Source organism: Durio zibethinus, chromosome 26 (genome assembly GCF_047325235.1).
Source record: "Durio zibethinus cultivar Kanyao isolate XHJ-2024 chromosome 26, ASM4732523v1, whole genome shotgun sequence".
Classification (NCBI taxonomy): Eukaryota; Viridiplantae; Streptophyta; class Magnoliopsida; order Malvales; family Malvaceae; genus Durio; species Durio zibethinus.
Window position 1 is genome coordinate 18,823,457 of NC_143187.1, and position 25,527 is coordinate 18,848,983.

Here is a 25,527-nt window from a genome sequence, read left to right on the forward strand (position 1 = left end):
TTATAAAAAATAAAATTAATTGAACTAAGTTAAATTTTAAATCTCAAAATTTTCAATCTAGCGTATCTTAAACGTGGTAATAGAACAACTTTGACTTACCTCAACCACAGCACTGGTTGTGTTGTATTCTTTCAAGGAGCCTTTCCTAAAAAACAAAAATTCCATACCATTTCTAGGCTGTAGTTGACATTTTTTCAACCATGGTCAAGTTTCCAACACCGTTTCTAACCCTCAAAATCGAACCGTGGTACTTAACGATCTCAACATACGTGTACGCTCAAGATCGTATGGCACTCAAAAACGTGTTGAGTCCAATTTGCGCGCCTTTTATGCCAATCCGACCACGTTAGCCGGCTAAGGGCTGTTATCAACTGCCACGTGTCGTTAATGCCCCTCTTACTTTTACTGTTTGTCTCCTTACATTCAATAGTATTGTCAACTTCCTCGTCAACGTCATCGTAACCTGCACGATCCGATTGACAATAATGTCCCCCTAAGTCATATTTAGCGCTCAATATAAATGGAGATTACGTAATTTCAATCCATTAATTAAATAAAAGTATTTAATTTTCTTTTTTTTTTTAATGGAATTTTATACATTCTAGTTTTGTCAGTTGAAGTGAAACAGAGGACTGTTTTCGTTAATTCTTCTCTCATTTTCTGAGGTAAGATTTCCTATTTAATTTCAAAATTCTTTTTTGGAATTTGTGAGATAGGATTCCATAATATGAGAAGGGAACTGAATAGAGTAATCAATATATCATTTTATGGATCTGAATATATATTTTTTTGTAACTGAAAAATGCTTGCACATAAATTCAATTGTAAAATTCATTTTTATCGATAATTTTTTAATTTTTTATTTTGGATAGACTTGATGTTGTGATTGGGGATTGTTGATAATGGATTCTGCAAGGAGTTGGTTTAAGAAATGCCAACAGAAGAACGAAAAAGTAGAAAATTCACCAAAGAAAAAGAGAGAAATGGAAAATGTGAAGTGCTATACACATAAGCCTCCCATTGATGGGGCAGTGGCACCTTCAACCGCCACGAAACAGAAGGTTGCCGCCGCCAAGCAGTATAGTGAAAACCACTACAAAGCTCATATGAAGAATTTGCAAGACAGAAAGGAGAGGTAATATATAGGTAGCTCATGGCATTACTTGAATTACTCTTGCAAAAGATATCTTGTGCTTTGATATCTGCACTATGTTTGAGATTGTAGGTTTGAAACAAAGGATTTATGGTGGAGAAATCTCATATCATATGCCTCTTAAAGGGTTTTAAGCTTGTGGATTTTGCAGGATGTTTCAGTCTCCTTTTGAGTTTCATTTGTTTAATATGATCTTTCTATTTATTACTGAAACTAGGTTGTATTTGTTTATTGTTTTGTACTGGTATAGGAATGTGTCGTATCAGTATTATTTCTCTTGGTGTTTTATCATTTTTGTTGAACTTCTCATTTTTGCTAACAATTATATATATGGAATATAGACGTTGGATGTTAGAGAGGAAACTTGCTGATGCTGACGTTACTGCAGAAGAACAAATGAATATGCTTAAATTTTTAGAGAAAAAGGAAACAGAATACATGCGCCTTCAAAGACACAAGATGGGTGTTGATGACTTCAAACTTCTGACCATTATAGGGAGGGGTGCATTTGGGGAGGTCTTGCTCTACTTATTTTGATGTTTTTTTTTTTTATTTGTATTTTACTTTTATTGTCAGTAATATTGTTTCTTATAGTAGTTAGTGATTTATTTACTGTTTACAATGCAATCCGTATGATATTCAAATTTCTCCAATATGCATCTCGACCTGTTGGTAAATATTGTCTAGCTCTAGCATCCTTGCCTCCACCATCTTCCTCTTCCTTGTTTAATAGCAAAGTACATGATACTGCATTTTTTTTTTTTATTTCTGAATATGGAAGATGTCTGCTGTCATCATGCAGGTAAGACTTTGTAAAGAAAAGGCTACTGGCAATGTGTATGCCATGAAAAAGCTCCAGAAATCTGAGATGCTTCGCAGAGGCCAGGTACTCTTTGTTTATAATGTTTTTCCTGATTCCTTTATATTTCCTTGGAAGGAGAGCAGTAGACTGAAGGGATTAAAAGGTTTTAATTTACTCTTTTTGAGAGTTCTATTAGTAGAGGGTAGAAACCAAATACCACCAGATCCTCTCAAATTCACTTTTTAAAGTCTGTCAAATTTGAAGGATCAAAGAAGAGTATTTTACTTCACTGATTTCAGCTTGTGATCTTCCCTGTACTTTTCAATATTTTTATTTTAGTAATGATTTCAAAGTGGGATATAGGGGTAATTGTACAGAATCTATGGTAATGTTTTATGCTTTCATTTTCCTAACAAGATGAGGGTCAAATATTCCCTTTTTGCTCTACTATATTCTACTTTGTTCAACTTACTATAGCCTCTTTTCCCTTTCAACTCCGAATCACACTGTTAATATATTAAACTTGCTGGATTGGTAATAAGAAATAATTAACTCAGTAATCTACCTTTCCAAGGATGAATGTGCCCTGAAACCTGATAAAAGTTTTTACTAAGATAGGAAAATTTGCTGCATACTTTATCCAGCCTTCTTCATTTTGATCTGGGAACTTGCTGTAATATATACATTTAAAGGAGTCCAAAACAGGTTATTGAGAAGAGAAGGAACATAAAATTGCATATGAAAAATTGGAGATTCAGTTAAATGTTGCTTTGAAGTTAAAGGCACTTTCTCCTGGATTATTCTTTCTCTTAACATTTTTACTTCTTCTCCCTGTCCAGGTCGAGCATGTTAAAGCAGAAAGGAATCTCCTTGCTGAAGTTGACAGTGAGTGCATTGTCAGGCTTTATTGCTCGTTTCAAGATGATGAATTTTTGTATCTTGTAATGGAATATCTCCCTGGGGGTGACATGATGACATTACTGATGCGGAAGGATACCTTGACTGAGGATGAGGCAAGGTTTTATGTTGGTCAGACAGTTCTTGCAATTGAATCCATCCATAAACACAACTACGTCCACAGGTTTTCTATCTTTCTTGACCTTTTTCCTATGGGATCTGTTTCATTTGTGGGTTAGGCAATGTACAATTCTCCTATGGTTCATGTGTGGTATTTTGCTCGGTGTTAGTTTCCTCTTACAAAATATTTATACCATATGGAAAATGGATAGTTTACTGCTCTATGGACCAATTTTTGCATTTTCGTGTTATACTATACGAATCTTCAAGCCTGATAATTAGGTATTTAAGGAATGAATATTCTTCATGTCTTCCCTCCACTCCCGCAGGAGACACAAAGAGAAAGAAAAAGGAAAGAAAAGATCTGTATTTTATAACATCTTTATATTCTATCCTTTCTTTGTAGGGATATCAAGCCTGATAATTTATTGCTTGACCATAACGGTCATATGAAGCTCTCGGATTTTGGATTGTGTAAACCCCTTGATAGTAGTAGCTTTCCAGACCTTAGAGAGGATGACCATGTAGGGGGAAGAAACTTTAAACCCTCAATGGACAGTGGTAAACATTCTAATCTTCCTTCTACACCAAAGCGGACACAACAGGAGCAGTTGTTACATTGGCAAAAGAATAGGCGAACATTGGTATGTTTTCTACATCCACAAGTGGTGTCTATAGGTTGTAAAGAAGCTTTGATTCATTGCTAAGATTGGGCACTGGTTTGTGTTTGTTCCTTGTTTTTATATTGAAAGACAGAGGTGCAGGACTTGTATTTCCTGCTTTTGCAATCTGTCATTGGCATCTTAAGCTAGCAAAATGTGCTCATTGGCAAAAGGAAAATCTTAAATCTGCCTGAATTTGACCTCTGTTTCTTGCCCCCTATAACCACTAAAAAGTGTGCTAGTAATTTCCATGAGTTGGAACCATGCTCCTCAGGGTTCCAAAGACCCTCTGCAGTAAAGATGCCCTTTTGTTTGTTTCTATCCAATATCGATTCTGAAGTTTCCTCTCTCTCTCTATTTTGCTTACTGAATAGCAAATAGAATCCCATGCATAAGATAATTAGAACATGGCAATATGTTTTGGTTCTATCTATTCTGCAGACATCATAATTGATACTAATCCTGGTTCTTGCATTTAAGTGTGACCCATGAAGTGAGAGAAAACTAGCACAAATAAAAATATTTCTGTTGCATGTGAATGCTTTGTATTTTTTTTTTTTTTTACAGCTTTCAGGCATACTTTTCTTCAATAGATTTACAAAACTTGTCTTCTGGAAAAAGCTGAATTGTATTTCCTTTTTACTGAAACTGAAAAAAAAAAAATGCTTAATATGCTTCATTGATTAAATTTTTTTCCTAAAAATTAAAGGTCTATATTCCATTTTTCTTACCTTATTCATCTTTTTGAGGTACTTTTCATGTTTTAACTTCCTTTTTGTTATGGTTTTGCAATTTTCCATATAGGCTTATTCGACAGTTGGTACTCCTGACTACATTGCCCCAGAAGTGCTGTTGAAGAGAGGATATGGGATGGAGTGTGATTGGTTAGTCAGTTGTCTTACCTATTACATTTTCTTAATATTCTCTAAGCTTATATTCTAAAAGGTTCTTCCTTAGGTGGTCGCTTGGAGCAATTATGTTTGAGATGCTTGTAGGATACCCACCTTTTTATTCTGAAGAAGCTTTGTCGACATGTAGAAAGGCAAGTGAAGTTGTTGACTTTAATATTCTGTATGGTTAGATATGCATATTATGAAGTTTTTGTTACAAATGACAATCAGAAGTTTTTTAAGATTCAACTATTACCTATCTGTTTGATAATGAACATGGTGGGCAAGTAAAAGTACTGCTTGTTAAACAAGTTCGATGATTCCAGAAGTTAGCAAATATATGGAGTGACTTGGGCATAATGAATGCATAATTGCATATAACTTTGCTGCGTTCTGCATTCAGAGGCACCAAAGAACAATGGAAATATTCTTGCCTGTTGGTTTACTAAATATTTGTTCTAAACCTCTACTGCTTATGATCTTGACAACATTAAGATGCTGTTAACGAGACCACCTGGAAAGGACCGAGAAGCTAAATGGTTCTGCACTTCTGATATATGAACTGTAAGATCGGTCCAATAATTTGAACCATGCTGAAAAGGAAGAATCATAATATTCATGTTCTGGCATTAATGCTTTCAAACTTAAAGGAATATGACGAACAAATAACATAGTAATCCCTTAGTATTGTTTCTCTAGACATAGCTTACTCAGATTTTTTTTTTTCATTTGCTACATATGGGGAACTCTGCAGAAAGAAAGGTGATTCAAACCTTAATTTAAAGACCGGCCAAGCCTCAGCTATTCATTAGGAAAAAGAATAGATAGCAGATTTATATCATTTCATTGAAATTTATCGATAGCAGTTTGACATAGTGCACTCAGAGATGCTTCTTTCAAACTTAATCACAGATGATCTACTCTCTTCTCAAGGTCTGTAACATTTTTAGATAGCCATCCCACCCATTTTGTCAAGATAAGCAAGACGCATTCTATCATAAATCGTTCTAAACTTAAATAACTCCAATTGTCAAAAGATTAGGCTTTTAACTCTTGAATGAACAAAGAAACCTTATCTTACTGCACTGAAAATTTGCTAATTTTTATGATCCTAAATTTATTTTGGAAAACTTGTCTCCATGTTTATGATTTCTTAGCTAAGAACTTTAGTCAGGAAGATTTCCTTGAAATTGCATTAGACATGGTTGATGGATCATGCCCATCTAGTTCTTGGAGGCCATTTGAACCTTTTTCTCTCTCTCGCTCTCTCCACCACCCTTCTTTTTCCCTCTTGGATAGGTTTATTATGTTATAATATTTTGGTTTTTTTTAGTTCCTTGTACTTGTAAGGTTAATTTAGTGTTGTGTCCAGAAATGAAATTAGAGTTAGTAGAAACACTTGGATGATTGACTCAATCATTGAATCTGCTACTATGATCCTGTTCTTGGTGATATAGGATTATAATCTCGGTTTTGGAGATATCACTGCATATCTAAGCACGATTAATCTGTGTGCAAATTAAAAAGTGAAGTTGATTGAACATGTATTAACCTTCTTTACTTTCTTTATGGACTTGAATATTGTCTTTAGAGCAAAGTGTTCAAATCCAAAGGAACATATTCTTTCTGATGATGGTGATGATAAGATGCATCAGGAATTAACACCTTAATTGTTGACAGAATGAAAATCTATGTCCTTGTGTCTTTAGGAGAAAGTTGACACGCTCTAGGCAACAATGGACGAAAGCTGGTCTGTGCACAAGAAATGGTTATTAATGGAATTGTTTGCTAGAACTAACACTTGAAACATGTAAAGGGCCTAAATATCCTGTGGTTACTGGAAACTGCTGTCAGCATTTCGAGTTGATTCTGTGTGCCCTAGATTTTGTAATCCTTTGAGAAATACAAGATTACTAAATGTGGAAAATCGATTTCTAACCTAATTTGATTAGGTGTCATTCAGTTAGTATTTTGGTTGTTTCCTAAATAAAAGAGATTTGGTTCATTGATCAAATTCCTATTTCGTAGTTTCCATTTATTATTAAAGGATTTTTAGGTGATTTGTTATTATCTTTAGGATATCATGGGATTTGCCAGATTTGATGTTTTAGTTATATATATATTATTGTACTCTAGATAGTTTGTTAAGCATTCATAAATAAAATTCTCATGAATTTCTTCATGGTATCAAAGCATTCATCTTGAACCATCTATATGTTTTTTTTCTTTTTATCTTTCTATCTATGCCATGGCCAGCAGCACGGGTATGTTCAAGCTCCCTATTTTGCCTATCATTGGTCACAAACTCAACGGACAAAACTTCATCCAAAGGTCTCGATCAATGATGTTGTTTGTCTATAGAAAATGTGAGGAAATTTATCTTACAAGAATGGTTGTTTCACCCAGCGAGAATGACCCAAAGTATCGAACCTAGAAGTTGGAAAATAGGATGGTAATGTCATGGTTGATCAATTCTATGACCAACGAGATTGGTGAGAATTTCATGTACTACAAAATTGCAAAAGAAACCTACTCCAACGTAGACAATATGTCTGCAATATTCGAAATCAAAAGCACTCTACATGATCTGGCGCAAGAAGACTCCTCTATCACTTAATATTTTAATTCCTTGACTCGTTATTGGCAGCAATTAGATATCTTTGAAGAAATAGCATGAAAGTGCCCTAATGATAGCCAACAATATAGGAAAATAGTAGAGAAGGATCGAGTTTATAAGTTTCTACTTGGTCTATATAATAGCCTTGATGATGTTCCTAGGAGAATTTTTATCATCAAGCCATTACCTAGCATCCAAAAGTTTTCTCTGAGGTCCACCCATAAGATAGTAGAAGGAAAGTAATGTTAAGGACATCATGCAATCCACAAGAGACAAAAAATTCAGCTCTTGTTGTCCGAGGATCAAAATCCTACCAAGGTGGTGAAAATCAACAGAAGAAAGGTAACAGACTTTGGTGTGACTACTGTTAGAAGGCAGGACACACACGAGAATATTGTTGGCAAATCCATAGGAAACCTACTGACTACAAACTACATTCTACTCAAAATCAAAAGAGTTATGGAAATTCTGCCACCACCGAGACAACTTGAACACCCTCGAAATTAAGCCCGTTTAGTAAAGAGCAGTTGGAATTCCTTCAAAAAATTGTTTAGTAATCTTTTCATAACACTGGGTCAGTTGTAAGCACAGCGTCTATTGCACAAAAAAGTAACTCTCTTAATGCTCTACTTGTGCAAATTGGAAAATCAAGATCTTGGATTGTTGATTCAGGAGCATCAGACCACATGACTGGTAATGCATTAGTGTTCTATGAATACAACCCATGTTCTAAAAACCTCATAGTTCGAATAGCAAATGGTCATTCTCCTGGGTAGCCACGACGGGTTCAGTCATTATTTCAAAGGACATAACACTTGACTTTGTTCTTCATGTCCCTAATTTAGATTGCAACCTTTTGACTATTAGTAAAATTATGAGAGATCTTAATTGTGTTACTAAATTTATTTCTAACATGTGTGAATTTCTTTCTAACAAGTGTGAATTTCTTTTTAACATGTGTGAATTACCACATGACTGGTAATGCATCAGTGTTCTATGAATACAACCCATGTTCTAAAAACCTCACAGTTCGAATAACAAATGGTCACTCTCTTGGGTAGCCATGACGGGTTCAGTCATTATTTCAAAGGACATAACACTTGACTCTGTTCTTCATGTCCCTAATTTAGATTGCAACCTTTTGTCTATTAGTAAAATTACGAGAGATCTTAATTGTGTTACTAAATTTCTTTCTAACATATGTGAATTTCAAGGCTTGGATTCGGGAAAGAAGATTGGCAATGCTAAGATGTGTGCTGGACTCTATCTCCTTAGAGATGAAGAATCTAAGAGACAATCATGGAAGAGTGCTTGTTCAGTTTCATCTTCTAGTAAGGGTAAAGAAAATACAATCATGTTATGGCACTATCGTTTAGGACATCCAAATTTTTTGCACCTCAAAAAATTATTCCCTGATTTATTCAATAAGGGTTTCGAGTCTTATTAATGTGAAATTTGTCAGTTTTCCAAACACACTCGCAATTCATATCCAAGTCAACCATACCAATCAGCTCATTCTTTTTTTATGATCCATCGTGAAGTTTGAGGACCATTAAAGGTTAATAATATTACAGGCTCTAGATGGTTTGTTACCTTCTTTAATGATCACACCAGATTTACATGGTTGTTCTTCATGAAAAACGAGTCAGAGGTTAATTCATTATTTCAAAATTTCAACTAGATGTTGCAAACTCAGAATAGATAATGGGCAAGAAAACTATCATTCAATTCTTGAATTTTACTTGTTAGATCAAGGAATTATTCACCAGAGCTCATTTACTGAAATTCTTCAACAAAATGGAGTTGTCGACTGGAAGAACAAACACCTGATGGAAGTTGCAAGATCTATTATGCTAGCCTCATGTCCTAAAACATTTTTGGGGAGAGGTAATCCTGACAACAACCTTTCTTATCAATAGGATGCCTTCTTGAGTATTAAAATTCCAAACCCCTTGTCAAACACTTTTCAAAACCTATCCTCATGTCCAAATCATTTCTTCCATACCTGTCAAAGTGTTCAGATGTATTACCTTTGTTCATATACACCAACAACCGCAAAGTAAACTAGACCCTAGATTACTCAGGTGTATATTTCTTAGCTATTCACCTAACCAAAAAGGCTACAGATGTTATTCACCAACTACCAAAAAGTTTTGCACTTCTATGGATGTCACCTTCTTTGAGAATTAGCCATTCTATCCCAAAGCCATATTCAGGAGGAGAGTTTTAGGGAATATCAACTTTGGGAGATTGAGCCATCATCTAATCCTTCCTCTACTTGTCTGCCAACTCAAATTCTCATTTCAAATAATTCTTCTTCTTCTTTCGAGTCAACTAGTCATCTTGAATCTCCAAAATCTCCTGAAACCGTGCAAGAGACAAAAGCTAAGGAAATGATTGTATAATTAAGGAGACCGAAATCTCAAAAGGAGATAGGGACCTGTACATCTCCAACATAGAACCAAGATTCTAAACCAAATCCAGGGACTTTTGAAATTCATACAGGTAACACAATTACTGAACTTATCTCTGATAATTTTCCTAGTGATGTTGATCAGCCCATTGCTATAAGAAAAGGTGTAAGATCATGTACTCAACATCTTATTAGTAACTTTGTTTCCTATGAAGGGTTGTTTCCTACTTATCGAGCACTAGTTACATCATTAACGAATGATCATATACCGAATACCATCCAAGAAGTGCTCAAACAACTAAAGTGGAAGGTTGTAGTAATGGAAGAAATGCAAGCACTAGAAAAGAATGGCACATGAAAAATTACTGATCTTCCTGGAGAAAAGAGCCCAGTGAGATGTAAGTGAATTTTTACTATCAAACACAATACAGAAGGAAGTGTGAATAGATTCAAAGCTTGTGGCTAAAGGATTCACTCAGTCTTATGGGATCGATTATGAGAAGACGTTTGCTCCTGTAGCAAAGCTGAATTCTGTTTGTGGGTTACTATCACTTGCTGCAAACCTAGATTGGCCTTTTCACCAACTCGATATCAAAAATGCATTTCTAAATGGTGATCTAGTGGAAGAGGTCTACATAAAGATTCCTCAAGTGTTTGACAACCAGGACAACATCGACAAGTGTGTAAGCTTTCGAAATCCTTATATGGCCTCAAACAATCTCCTCGCGCCCGGTTTGATTGTATAACTAAGTCTGTTAGAAAGAATGGGTTCTTACAATGACAATTCGACCACACTATGTTTATCAAACATTTACCAAATGGCAAGATTGCTTTTATAATTGTTTATGTTGACGATATTATCCTCAGAAGAGATTATGAATAGGAAATAGTTGGATTGAAGACTCTTCTAGCTAAAGAGTTTGAAATAAAAGACTTGGGACAGCTTCGATATTTTCTTGGCATGGAAGTAGCTCGATCAAGAAATGGTATTTCTGTTTTACAATGAAAATATGTACTCGCTCTTCTCAAAGAGACAAGGATGCTCAAGTGTAAACCAATGGATACTTCGATGGACCCAGTCAAGATGAGAACCAGAGATGGAAGTCTTTTTGCAAACCAAAACAGATACTAGAGACTTGTGGGAAAATTAATTTATTTGATGCACACTAGACCTGACATTGGCTTCTTTGTAAGTATGGTGAATAGATTTATCAACAATCCTACAAAGACACACATGGAGGCAATACATCCAATCTTTCAATACTTGAAAAAAAAATCCAGACAAAGGGTTGCACTTCAGAAAAACACCAAATAGAAATGTGTAGATTTTTTCAGATGTAGATTGCGTTGGTTCTGTGATAGATCGAAGGTCAACTACAGGGTATTGTACATATGTGTGGGGCAACTTGGTCACTTGATGAGCAAGAAACAAGCAGTGGTAGCTTGAAGTAGTGCTGAAGCTGAATTTAGGGCTATGTCTCACAGGACTTGTGAAGGAATTTGGCTTGAGAGAATGCTACAAGAACTGAAGAAGTCAGCTAGGAATTCAATGAAATTGTTTTGTGAAAATAAAGCAGCCATTAACATTGTCAAGAACCCTGTTCATCATGATCGAACGAAACATGTAGAGATTGATCGCCACTTCATCAAAGAGAAGATTGCGTAGTCAAATTGGTTTACACTCAAACGGAACATCAAATAGCCGACATCCTTACCAAGGATCTTCATCGCGACAATTTTGAGAATTTGAAGTCCAAGTTGGGTATGAGGGATATCTACCATCCAACTTGAGGGGGAGTGTGAAAAATTGATTCCTAACCAGATTTTATTAGGTGTCATTCATTTAGTATTTTGGTTGTTTCCTAAATAAAAGGGATTTGGTTCATTAATCAAATTCCTACTTGGTAGTTTCCATTTATTGTTAGAGGATTTTTAGGTGATTTGTTATTATCTTTAGGATATCATGGAATTTGCTAGATTTGATGTTTTAGCTATATATATACTCTTATACTCTAGAAAGTTTCTTAAGAATTTATAAATAAAATTCTCATGAATTTCTTCACTAAACTTGCCTTTTGCATCAATAACATTGACTACTCAAAACTAGGTTCTCAATCTAGTGATCTAGTTTTTTATTTTCTGTATATCTTAAATGTGTTTAAAATTCCCCAGTCAATTTGATGGTTAACCTGTATCAGTGGTTTTACAATTTTGATTAACAATGATGAACAAATAAATATCATCTTCATCTTCTGCTACTTATAATTGTTTGTATACATGTTTCAACAGTTCAAAACTAGTGTTTGATCTTTACATATCATATGCATTATACATAGGGTCAGTTTATCAATGCAGATTGTAAACTGGAGAACCCATTTGAAATTCCCTGAAGAAGCCAAGTTATCTGCTGAAGCTAAAGATCTCATTAAAAAACTCCTTTGCAATGTTGAGCAGAGGCTTGGAACTAAAGGAGCTCATGAAATAAAGGTCAGAATGATTGATTGATCTTTCACCTTTTATTATTGAAAGCAGAGCTGATATATGTTTTATTATCATATCGCTGACTCTAGAGTTCATCATAACAGGCACACCCATGGTTCAAAGACATTGAATGGGACAGGTTATATCACATGGAAGCTGCTTTTATACCAGAGGTTAACAGTGACCTTGATACACAGAACTTTGAGAAGTTTGAAGAGGTTAGTTGTAGAGGTCTCTCGCTCTAGGTTACTGTAGTATAATTCAATCCATGCAGCTGACCAAGTGTAGCAGGAAAATACTTTGGTTATGTTGTAATTGTATTCTGTTAAAGGTTTTCAGTAGTTTAATTTTTCACATCTCCTCGTGCTCTTGAAATTTTATTTATCTTTCTACATATTTCAATATTGGATGCTATCAAGCTAGAAATTCCTAGTTTTGATTCATACTTGAATTGGACTGCCAAACTAATTTCATGAATCTTGTTTTTATTAAGAAATTTTGCTTCATGTTGAGAATTATAGCCTGATGTCTATGCATATAATGTTTTTCTCATTTGGGTACTCAAATTAGGATTTAAAGTTTGTCAAAATTTTCAATCAAGGATCCAACATTTTATTATGATCAATTTATTATATCAACTTATTCATTTTGATTATTTAAGGAAAATTGCTAACATTTGAATGTGTTGTTTATCTAACTGCTGTCACCTAACAAAAGATTACTCACGTGTCATACATACATGGTGAGATTTTGATATGTGGCGGCTTAGTTTTTTTTTTTTTTCAAACTGTTTTCCTTTATTTTTTTTTCTTTCCCTTTCCATTCCTCAGACAGTATTCCGGGATGGACATTGGTGATGTTTATGTGAGGGAGGCTAGTACTGCCTTATTGGTGAGGTAGGGCTAGGTTTAGCCTCTGCTAGCTTCAGTCTGGTATGACAAGGCCAGATTGGGCACCTGCCACTGCCATGTGGCGCACTATAGCCTCTCAACCAGCACCTCTTGGCACAGTAACTGATCCAATTGTTGCTGGTTTGATACCTGGGTCCATATCTAGACCCAGATATTTTCAGCCTGGTGCTATGGGGTGGGATTTGGCCCCTTCTATTTCTGCCTGGTGCTGCTGGGCTGAATCAGGGCCCCTCCAATACCTAATTGACTTTATTCATTTAGTGCCAGAAAGCCATGACTGGCATCATATTCCAAGGACCGACAACCATTGGTGGAAGAGAAAATAGAAAATGAATGAAAGAAAAGCAAAGGAAAAACAAAATCTGGCTTAGTTTCCACATGCCAACTTTAAGCCTTGTAAATATGCCACATGGATAACTCTACCGTGTGGCTGCCATTGGTGATATTGACTGGAAACTTATATTTCTTAAATCTTTTTTAATTAATCAAAATTGGTAAGTTGAGCTGCTTTGTTGATCAAATACTATGATTTATTACCGACTGAAAGATTTACAAATGTTTGAGCATTGAGCCTATATTCTATGTTGTGTACAATGCTTTGTGATTGAAATTAGAGGCATAAAAGTGAAGAATGGTGCATGTGATCAGAGTTCAACTAGTGTGTGATATCAAATCTTTGACCAAACAATTTTTGTCATTAGAATGTTACTACCTTTGATTTGAAACGTATAAATTTTCTTTCCATGAATTTATAAATTATAACTATTATTTTTAGGCTTTAGAAGTTCATGTTTTTGGGGCTCCTCAATGATGAAGTCTTTCTGCATCACGAATCTGAATGCATGAAGCCATTGAAGGTCTTGCTGTTTGATAATTTCTTTAAAGCAACAATGGCTGTCATTTATGAACAATGATCAACATTTTGATGCCTAGAGAGGAATTTTTAGTGTAGTTTCTTGTTTTTGAATTTTCTAGACATCACGACTTGTCAATTTTGAGATCACATGTTTTGTTTCTTAATGGATTTGATTCTGAAAGAAGCAATTTTAATGGTATTTAACGTTAAAAGTATGCAACCTAGACGTTATAGGTGATAAACTAAGATTAGAAACTCTAAACTAAAGATCATGTGGAATATAACATCTCCTAAAACCCTTTGGCTATAGTTGAAGAGACTCAACAGCCAACTTGAATGTACAGTCATAACAATAGCTTCAGATCAAACTGATGTGGGATATGGCTCCAATTAAAATGTCTATTGTCAAATCATTTTCTAATTTGATTGGTCAATATTCCTTTTCTTTCTAAATGCACTTCATACGCTATGTTTTTATTTTTAGTTTTTTTCATTTTCAATTTAATACTATTGAGTTGAGTTGGAGGACATGGTAAAGTCAAATATATGTTTTGAGGTTAGCTGCTTGCTTTAACCTTTTTTCATGATCTTGTGTGCATGTTTTCTGATGTATTTTGTCATCGGGTTACTGGGATTTTTCTTGTCCATCAGATCCTCTTTTCAAGAAAATACCAAATATTATATGTTATAATTTTTATCTTATCGTCTCTGTCATCTTTCTTATCAAACTCACCCTATAAGAACTATATTATGGTTGTCTTGCTTTAGTTAACATGCATGTACCTGATATTTCTCTTTCAGTGCAATTGTGCCGTGCACAGCTCAACATTTACAGCAGTTTATATATCTGTAAACATTGTTGGATCTTTGACTTGTAATTTTTTGAAAATTGCAGATGCTTTCATCGAAGGATGCAAATTTTGTTGGTTATACATACAAGAATGTTGAGATTGTCAAAGAGCATCATCTTCCAGGCATTGGTTCGTATCAACAAGAAAATTGACTTTTTTTTTTATTCCACTGCTTGATATGATTCAAAACTATACTAAGCTAAGGATTCAGAATTGTTAATAGGTTTAATATAAATACAATTATTCTATGTGGCATATACTATTTGTTTTTCTGGATTTTTTTTTCTTTTCATTTACTTTTTGCATGTGCGATTTGGAAGATCAGTATTTGTTGACTGATAGATTGTATTATATACTGTATCTTAGAGACTTATATGCTATGTAAAGTGCTTTTCTTATATGTGTAATGTCTTTATGTTTTCACTACAAGGCATGTTTGAATAAGGCAAAACAAATCAAACTATAATAATAGTATTATGATGATGATAAAGCAGTGCTAATAGTATTAAGATGCAAGGAAAAAAAAAAACATTATTACAATCTTTTTGGGTCATTGAAACTTATTACTCCTTTTTTTTCCAATGAAAAACTAATTACTGTTACTGTTAATTTTTGCATTGGCAGTTGTAGTAGTACTGTTACTTGCAATGATAGTAGCAATATCATAGTAGTAACAAGTATGCAAAAAAAAAAAAAATTGCAGAGAGCAGTTGCTACGACCTTCTTTTAGATGCCATGTTTTAGTACCATCTTTTCCGCCTTGGAAACCTTTGACAGTTACGTGTATGATTGCAGCTGAGTTGAAGAAGAAAAGCAATGCACCTAAGAGACCTTCGGTGAAGTCACTGTTTGGTAATTGTTTTCACTTTTACTGTTTACTACTTGTAGTTGTTTCTCTTTTGGACTGTCTTTGTGAATGCTTGCCTGCCTGCTTGTGTTGTTCCCATTTTGCAGACACTCCAGGACCTCCCAATCCCCCAACAATGGGAAGCTTTCTCAACCTCTTGCCAACTCAATTAGAGGTATCTGAAGGCCCAGTGTCTGAACATAAATCTATTAGAACCACACAATATTCTCGGAAACCTTTGCAAAGATAGCAGAAATGATGCTTTTTTAAGGTAAATTATTCATAGCAAATTGGGAACGGAAATCTTTTTAAACGTTGCAAATTGGCAATGAAACAGTTCTGAGTCAGTTAAAGATTATTCTTTGTTTAATATAAATCATATTTGAAAATAACATATATGACCATTCTTGGTACATCATATATAGATGGAGGAGTTAGCTTTATTCGTGTAAATCTTTTTGAGCTGTGCTCTTGGAGTAGATTATCTCTGTTTAATATTTGCCTACAGATGAATGATGAAGTCTGAGGTTGAACTCATTAGTCTAGGTTCTTCATTATCTGCCTTTCACACTAGTAGATATAGGTTCTTCAAAAATTTTTAAGCTCGTTTACAGCATAATATATATATATATATATATATATATAGATATATATTGTATGAATGCTGCTGTTATGGTTATTCTAAATGGTAATATATTTTGCACCTTAGTATTTGACTTAGTGGTCGGTCCATGTGTCTCCCTCTGCTCAAAGAGTTGTGTTCGAATTCTTCCATTCCGAAATCAAGAAAAAAAAATTATACTAATTTTAGCAATTAATTTTGAGTTTTTGGTTGCGTACATGCGTGTTCTTTCTATGTTATCAGACATGCATATTGTTTTTTTTTTTTTTTTTTTGGTTCCTGGTGAATCCTGGTTTCAAATGAGTGAAGCACAGAGTGGACAGTATAAACCTGAAAATTCAAATGCTGTATGTATAAAATAGAATTGCTTGGAGAACTTCGATTAGCTACTGAGAATGATAGAATAAGATGATGATTTCTCAACCATTTTAGCTACGAACATGCAATATGCAAAGCATATCTTAAATCTTTTTCTGTTTGAAGGCTCAGCTATGGTCCGATTATGAATTAAACAGTATATTTGGTTAGCATATTAGGGGGTGTCTTAAAAAATATATATTCCGGTGCCTGATTATAATATTCATGATTATTTAGCTTCCTATTTAATTTTTTGTTTTTTCAAGAAATTTTTTTTTCATTAATGACTAAATTAGTTGTGAGTTGCAACTTATTCATATAAAGTAAAAAAATTGAATATTTAATGGACAATAAATGTAATTAAGTTATGTAGAGTAAATTTTTTATTAAATATAAAATGTATTGCATTTAGATATAACAATTTGCTTACTTGTATCTTATATTACACAAAAAGTCAAGAATTGTATTTAATAATCAGTGTTCATATGAAAAAAATAAAATATATTTTTTTATTTTTGTTAAATTTTATATGATTTTTTTTAAAAAATTTTAAATTATATTATATTTATATATATTTTTATATTATTTTCATATTATACCATTCTGTCACGAATTGTTATAACTAAATGCAAGATAAAACATTTATTTAAGATTGTATATGTGTCAAAATAATAGATCATTTGTATTGGATATTTTTTATTTTTTGTCATAAACTTTGATTTTAATTTTTGGTGGACTGGATTCAACTCTTACAACCTCTTACTTTATCCTTAGAAAGTGATTTTTTTGAAAAAAAAATACTTTGATTTTTATATGTTTATTATTATTATATAAGATATTACTAACTATGCCAAAGACAATCTGAAAGTAATTAAAATTAAAAGTGGTGGCCAACACGCAAAACAAATATGTAGAGAGCATAATCGTAGTGGTTGTTGATACGACCGACCCAAATGGCAATTGGTCCCACGGCGCAGTGGAAGCTGTAACCATGGTTATCTTAAAATTTCAACAAAAACCATGAACTAGATTTGACACGATCTTCACAAATCAATATTTGTTTCAATAACTAGATAGCCTTAATTTTCCAAACAAAAAAGTGCTTGCCTTTGATTTGAATGAGGCTTTAAGAATGATTGAAAAGATCATAGGAATGAAATTAAAAAATAAAAAATAAAAGAGGAATCCAAATCCTCTCATCATTACCATTAAGACCTCCAATTTTCTAATACAATAATAATGACTCCACCAACAAAACTAGAAAAATTCCACCAAAATTAATTTTTATATATATTTATGAAAGACCAAAACATAAAGCTAAAATTTCAGCTGTTAGAGCTTGTGCATTACCAGCCTTTGTTAGGATAATTGTCAAATTAAAAGGATTTGAAAATTAAAGAGCAAGCGGTGAAGAGGGCTTTACGCATATGCATGTCATCATCCAACTCCATTTCTTTCTTTTCAAAATCATGACTACAGTTTCAGCCATAATAAAACTCCCATTCATCAATCAATAATACTATATATATTATCTATTGGGATAAATATATAAAAAAAAAAAAGAAAAAAAAAACCCATACCTTCTCATTCTCATCAGTATATGTGAGGCAGCTTTGGACTGTTCTAAGTGACTTCATTTGAAATTGAAAGGATATGAAATTTTCATTCTAAGTGATGGATTTGACAGAACTTAAAGCCATTATTTCATAATAAGGACTAATATTTTTTAAAATATTAATATTAATATTATGAACTATACCTAAATTATATTAAATAATTTTTTATAATTTGGAACGATTCATACCATTCATCCTCCCAATAATAATATAATAAATAAATAAGTTGGGTAAAGCATTGCTTCCATTACCAAGGAGGATATAAAGTTTCCCTATTCATGAAGCAGGTTTTGACATCTGTATGAAGCTACCATTCTCATCGATTAATTCATCGAAAGATGAGAGAGGACTTAAAATAGGGAAATTAGGATATATCCTCTAGAAAATGGTGAAGATACTATATATTGTTTTCTTCAAAGTGTATGTGTATTTTTAAACAAACTTAATTGATTTTTTTTATCTATTTTCTATTCAATTTAAGACTACTAAAAATTTTAATCAAATTAAAGATTAAAATCAATGTACATTAATCACTTTAAGATGAAACAGTGGAGATCTCTATTATTCTTTTGTAGTGGAGAGAGGTTTTTTTTTTTTTTTTTGTGTGGAGATATATGGTAGTACCATATGAAAATCTATCAAATAAATATAATTGCTCTTAAAAAAATATACTCCCTTAAATAATTGTAGATGACGTAATTTTTATAAGAAAATTTTGTGAGATTTTTAATTAAAAAAAATCAAATTAGAACAAAAAATTTTAAGTTTTAAATAATTAGAGTAAAATTATCAACTCACTAGTAGATTAAATATGTATAAAAGAAATTAAATAAAAATTGTATAAATACATACATTTTTAATAAAAATTTTGTTATAATTACTTTTTTTCAACAAATGAGGCTAAGACCGAAAGAGAAATGAAAAAGAGAAATTTGTAAATGCTAGGATTGACTAAGCTTTCTTAAAATTCACCTCTTGATTAAGGAATGTGATGAGGGTCATTTAGGTTAAATCTTAAGTTCCGTTATAATTATTTTTTTAAATATCTATAATCTATTCAAATAATACTAAAATATATTTAAAAAATATTTTTTGAAGGATTAAACTATTAATTATCTGCATGTATGGCCATGACAACTAGCACTTTTAGTTTTTTTTTGGCCAAGACAACTAGCAGTATTATTTGGTTTATCAAATTTTTTAACATATTTTTATTTGACAAATTGACAAAATTTACTCTTAAAGAATTCTACCTTAGTTTGGTCAACAATTATATAATTTTCAATGGAATATTAAGTTTGATATTGTTTGATTAATTGAAAAAACAATCAACACTGAAAAATTAAATATTAAATTCTTTGTTTGAAATTTTTAATTACTGAATTTTTTTAGTTTTTTTTTTTTTGTATTAGACTCTAGACTCTGTTTGTTTTACAAAAAAATGACTTCTTTTTATGTTTATTTGATAGAAACTGATTGCATAACAAAAAAATAACTTACTAATAAATAAAAAATAAAGAATCATTTATGAAAATTGTCTTCATCTTCTCAAAATAAAAAAAAAAAAAAAAACTTTTCAAAAAAGTGATGTTCATGGTAAGATTAGTTATACAGCTTGCGAGTTTAGTTTGACTGGAATCAGACCTTTATAATAATTAATATTTTAAACAAGAGCTGTTCATGGTAAGACTAATTAAAATATTAATTTTTTAATTTAAACAATATTTTAATAATACTATTATTTTAAATATTTTAAAATATTAATATAAATAATATTTTTGAAGTATTTAATATTAATATTATGCTAAATATTATTATGTTTGTAATACTTTTAAAATATTAACTTTTAAATATTAATAAATTTATAATTTTAATAATAAATATTTTTAATATTTTAATAATATATATTTTTTAAATTTTAATAGTTATGCCAATATTACTATTTAGAAATGAGTAGATTTTATAAAAAAAATCAAATAATAAAAACCAATTTTTATTAAGTCATCCAAATAACAAAAACCTTTACCCTTTAGAAAAATACCAATATTTTTTTTAAAGCATTTTTGACAGCTATTTTCGTAAAGCAAATGAGACTTTACATTTAAAAGTAAACACTTAATAGCTGTTTTCTTTATTTTTGTTAAGTATTTTACATTAATAAAAATAAAAAAATAAATAGTAAAAATAATATAATTAATATAATTAAATTAGCAAAATTTTCTTCAAAAATAAAAAAGTATTCTCAATAGGGTAACTAATTGCACCTTTCTATTGCTATCAAGGAAAATGAAGAAGTGGGTAACAATTCAATTGAGAAGTGAGGCTACTGTCACTACTTTTCTATTTAATTTAAGAATGTACAAACAATGTTTCTCTTTTTAACTCCAAAAGCATTTTAATTAAAGTTTTGTTTGATTGATGTTTTATTTTTTTATATTTTTGTTATATATTTAATATTCTTATTTTAAAAATAAAAATACCAATAAAATATATCCTAAATATGTTCTTATCCTCAACTCTAATTCTAAAAAAAGAGCCCATATTTTTCATTGAATGCAGAGGGGGACATGATTCATTTATCTGCTTTATGTCAGATCAACTTGAACTGAAGTCTGAAGTAGTATTTAATTAATATTTGATGGAATTCAATTTTCTTGCTCAAGAAAAAGCATGAAAGAAATTTCAAAGGAAGAAAGAAAAAAAATTATACTACCATAGATGGTGTTAGTTAGGCTTCGACAGGACAAAAAGCATATATATATATATATATATATGAAAAGAAATCTTCTAAAATTGGTAAATGTTGAGAGAATTCAGCTATCCGATATAGTTATACTAAAAAGTAAATAATGGATCCAAAAAATCTGAGAAAAATGTTAATACAATAATTAAATAAAAGTAATACTGAACAAGTTGAAGTAGAGTGGATAATTAAAAATTAAAAAAAAAAAAAAAAGAAGAAAGCTGAGGAACCGAAAGTTGTAAGTACTAAAACTTCTCTCTCCTTTGCAAATCCCTAGGGATGAAGAAGAGTGACAAGAAAAGTCAAGCTTTTCTAATGATATATTTATATATATATATTTTTTACTGGCACTTATTTCTGCACACCAAAGATTCATTGACATTGGCTTTTAAGAACGCCCACCCACATCACATGGAGAAAGGTTAGGTTAAATAATTTTTCCCACTTGAAAAAGAAAAGCAAAGTCCCATCCAAAATCAATCTCTGCTCACTGAGTTATCCAGTCATGTCTGATGGACGTACTTGTTTTAACTGTTGAAACCTTCTGTTCCTCAGCTTTCTGTCCCATCCACCAATATTCCAAAAGGAATGTGGGACTCACGGGCTTTTGCTCCCAATCCAGCGGCACTGTCTTTCACTCTTTTCCTGATCTCAATCTGCCTCACTCTTCTGATTCTGCTAAATAACAATAATAATAATAATACTCCAGAAAGTAGGTTTATAGTAGGACCTCGAACCTGAATAAATAAGCTACCTTTGAAACTAAAAGTTATGCAGTGGTCTATGTAGCTAGGTGTTTCAGTGTGAAATTAAAGTTGGTATTGTTTCAAGGTCTTGCTATAAACCCCCCCTTTTTGCTTCTCAAAAATAAGCGCTGTTGTCCCCGGACCAATCAAACAGACTAAATGGATCCATGGCTTTGTTTTCTTTGATCTGTTCACCTTGATCAACATTGAATCCTTGTGGAAACAATAGATGGAGAGGGTCAGCCTCTATCTCATCCAAATCAGCAAAGAAATCCTCAGATTGATGGGACTGATCTGGCAATGCAGGTCTGTAAGTTTGAGGGATCCCTTCGCCAAATTCAGCGTCATGATCTATATCCACCTGCTTCTCCATGTCCTCAATCTCTTCTTTAACTGATGCACTTGCAGTTGAGCTAGCAGCAACCTTGGGAGATAAAGCATCATTGCTGCTCTCTTTAAGCTCTTCCTTTGGGTTTACTGTGTTTTGGGGATGAGAACTTGGTGAGCTGATCTTGGAAGCAGAAGCATTGTTTTTGGATGGCTGAGACCTTGTTGAACCGGCAAGAGCATTTCTTTGGGTTGGCCACGGATGGTTGTGCTCAGATGTATAGGTGATAACCAGCATATTGGGATCAGTTCGGCTTCTCTCGACTTGCTTCCTCGCAGAGCAGCCTTTGGAACTGCTGCACCTGTAGTAGCCCCTGAAATACACATTAGAAGAATACTTATTGCAGTTATTGCAACCACATTATAACACGTCAAAGTACATTGAAATGCATAATTGAATAACATCTTCACATATAAACATATAGAAGCATAAATTAAATATTGCAGTATTAACAATTAAGCTTGTAAAGCAAAGAAGAAAAACATTGGTTATTTATTTTTTGCTTTGCGACAAGCATGCGTTGGTGATGATGATGAACTGGGCTTTATTTGGAGATCAGTTTTTGAGAAAGAGAACTTTCTTGGCTTGAGTGTATCAACTACTATAATATAGTAACTTTTTATTGGTGTTCATTGAGAAACACTATAGTGCTTGTCAGCTCGGAAGACATCACAAGAGGGACTGCAGCTTTAGTTTCTCAAACTTGGTAGTTTTCTGCTCTAATCAAGAATGATAAAATAACGTAACAAACTAGCCACCAGCAAGTAATGTTTGAGTAGTACAATATTATAGCATAGAATATGTATACCTTGGGTAAGGAGAACCTTTGATGGGTTTCTGCCCATACTTTCTCCATGCCCACAGATCCGAGGGAACTACTTCTCCACTAGACCTACTGTTTGCAGCTGCTGGTGCTGGAATACAAACCACCTTCTTCGCTTGGCTCTTTCTGCATAATCATATCGACAACTAAGTAAATTCTTAAGAAAGAAGATAGTTCCATTATTAAAAACTTGAATTTAAGAAAAAAGGAAAAAAAAAGCTAGCAATCCTAGCTATTTAATTACTCTCTTGGGAGGGCAAGAAATGTAGTTTGTTTGAGTTATACTTTTGGGCAGGGAAATAAGACACGTTTTGGATAGTTTAATTCCCTAAAGAAAGTGAAAGCGATTGTACAATATTCTGAAGACAAATAGCAATAAACACCATCGGTATCATTTCAGGTAGGTTAGGGAAGAAAAGTAAGTTCAGGTAACCACATGAAAGCTAAGTTTGAGAATGTAACTGCGACACCAAATTAAGCTATATATATAGCTTTGCAGGTTTGATTAAAAGCCTGTCAGGACTTTTACGTTTTAGCATTATTTGTAAACTTCACAGTGTGCAAAACTCACCTGCTGAAAGTCACACACCATCTTTACTTTTCCAATACATACAATTCAGACATATATGTATGTATATGCATATAATATTAATTAATTAATAGCAATAAATCCTAATTTCTCACATCCTCTATATATATGATTTTATGAAGGAAACCCAAGTTCCCAAATTTTCATTAATTCCCTAATTTTATTAATCTATGCATCATATGGCTGTCAATTAATGAGACAAAGAAGAGCAATAAAATATAGTACTACTAGTTTTTTAGTTCAGTAACGAGAATTAAAAATGATTGCCCTAACCTTCTCTTGATACCCAGATTCCGTGGAGATGAGATCTGTACTGGGCCGGTGTTATCAATCAAGCAACTTTTTGAGGTGTTGGTATTAATCATGTCGCTTGGAAGCACAGCGATTGCGGGCGAATCACAGGGCGACCCAGGTAGCTTACTAGAGCCTGGGGAGATCTGAATCCGAGAAAAAATGTTGCAAGGACTTCTCATGTCATCTTCGAAAATTTTACTATGACCAACACCAACACCAACGATATTACTTGCACCAGAAAAGCTTGAAGTATCTTCAACGCTAGTGCTGCCTGTATTATTAATCATAAGATCAGTTGAATTAGGGCTGCTAAAGTAGGTTGAACCAGCTGCCACGTTAAGCTCATGAAGAAGAGGATCTCTCATAGTGGAGAAAGGGTCCCCAAAAGGGTTTACTCTATGATCTTCCATGACTGACGATAAGAAATTCAATGGATCGGAGGGGAATTGCTGCCAGCTTGAAGCTTCAACAGTATCCAACGCTTGACCAGAGATACACCCCATCGGACCACCACTTGCCCGAACTATATCGTTCAAATCACCTTGGTAATTCTCCATTTGTAGCCCGAAGACGCTGCACATGCTATATTAATGCAAAAATTTCATGCAAACATACCAAAAAAAATGATTCTATCATTTTAATATATATATCTATATCTATGGACCTAAAACACAAGCAAATTTTCTCAAATGTTTTGATTTTGTAAGGTAAGAGTGGAGATGGGTTTTTGTTATAAGGAAGCAAGACAGCAAGGAAACAGGTTTTTTTGAAGTTGAAGATCAGGTTAATTTGAAAACAGAACCGATCAATGATGTTCTTCTCATCAATAACAATCAAAAGAAAGCAAGAAAGATAGACTGGTTTTTTTTTTTTTTTTGCTTTTCTGAAGAGAGAGAGAGGGTCGCTGACTTTTCATACAAAACTGATCTTCTCTGTACGCAACCAGAAGTTAAAGATGACAGCACAAGGAAATTGAAAAACCTAGTAATTAATAGGAATAAACTAAGTAGAAAATAATGAACACTGCAGAGTAAATATGATAAAAGATGAAGTTTTGAGGGAAGAAGTCTTTTTTTTCTTGTTCCTTGACAGGAAGAGTAAAGACTAAAGAGTCGGCAAGTAGCCGCATTTCTCGGAGAAACGTTTCGAGTAAGCAATTCGTTTCTTGTAGACGATAGCTGTGCGTTTCGTTTGATGACAACCTCCCAATGTGATTCAGCACTTTATTAAATTCTTTGGTGGTTTATTATTCAACCAACCCGCATGGAAAATGCGATCAGCCTCCCCACTCACTCACAATTTTGATGAATTTTTTTAAGTAAAATTTATAAAATTTTTAATTAAAAATGATTAAATAAAAATTAAAATTAAAATAGATAAATAAAAAAATTCGTTGCATAGATGATTAAATATGTAAAATTTACAAAAAGAATTAATATATTTTAATATATTTTTTAAATTGTTATTATTTTAAAAAAAATTTTGACAAAATTTTTATCGATAAAAAAATTGATCAAATTTAAATTATAAATAAATTTTTTAATATAATTTTTTTACATATTATTGATCTTTTCATTAAATTCTATTAATTTATATATTTAAATTTTTTATTAAAATTTTAATTGAATCATTTATATTAAAAAAATTCACAAATTCTCGTAAACAACTTCATCTAAATTCCCCCCACTACTCACATTCCCATATATATTTAAAAATAGTATTAATATGCGCCTATCCTTAATTTGCCTAATATTTGCTGTTCTAACACAAAACACATAACTCCTAAACAAATCAAAGCCTACTTTGGCATTTGTTTTATATTAATATATGTACACATATCACATAAACA

The 25,527-nt window shown here is 32.6% G+C and overlaps 2 protein-coding genes across 5 annotated transcripts; one reads left to right on the top strand and one right to left on the bottom strand.

Annotated features, from left to right (window-relative positions):
• Positions 1–536: 536 nt before the first annotated feature.
• Positions 537–16,586, top strand: LOC111274331 (uncharacterized). Of its 4 annotated transcripts, XM_089755015.1 has the most exons (13): positions 537–665; positions 873–1,135; positions 1,495–1,669; positions 1,956–2,039; positions 2,795–3,036; positions 3,379–3,616; positions 4,439–4,518; positions 4,592–4,676; positions 11,910–12,041; positions 12,140–12,253; positions 14,698–14,782; positions 15,449–15,505; positions 15,608–16,586. In XM_089755015.1, exons 2-13 carry the CDS (start codon positions 903–905, stop codon positions 15,748–15,750), a joined length of 1,668 nt encoding a protein of 555 aa, XP_089611141.1. In that variant the 5' UTR covers positions 537–665; positions 873–902; the 3' UTR covers positions 15,751–16,586. The 4 variants fall into 4 exon arrangements, with proteins under 4 accessions (XP_089611141.1, XP_089611143.1, XP_089611142.1 ...); XM_089755017.1 differs by lacking the exon at positions 15,608–16,586 and having other exon boundaries at positions 15,357–15,494; XM_089755016.1 differs by lacking the exons at positions 15,449–15,505; positions 15,608–16,586 and adding an exon at positions 15,278–15,412.
• Positions 16,587–20,953: 4,367 nt separating this feature from the next.
• WRKY14 (WRKY DNA-binding protein 14) lies at positions 20,954–24,840 on the bottom strand. Its single transcript, XM_022858756.2, has 3 exons — positions 23,658–24,840; positions 22,781–22,921; positions 20,954–22,285 (listed from the first exon to the last, which is right to left on the bottom strand). The coding sequence occupies exons 1-3, from the start codon at positions 24,257–24,259 to the stop codon at positions 21,700–21,702; spliced, it is 1,329 nt and encodes a 442-aa protein (XP_022714491.2). The 5' UTR covers positions 24,260–24,840; the 3' UTR covers positions 20,954–21,699.
• Between the last annotated feature and the right edge of the window lie 687 nt (positions 24,841–25,527).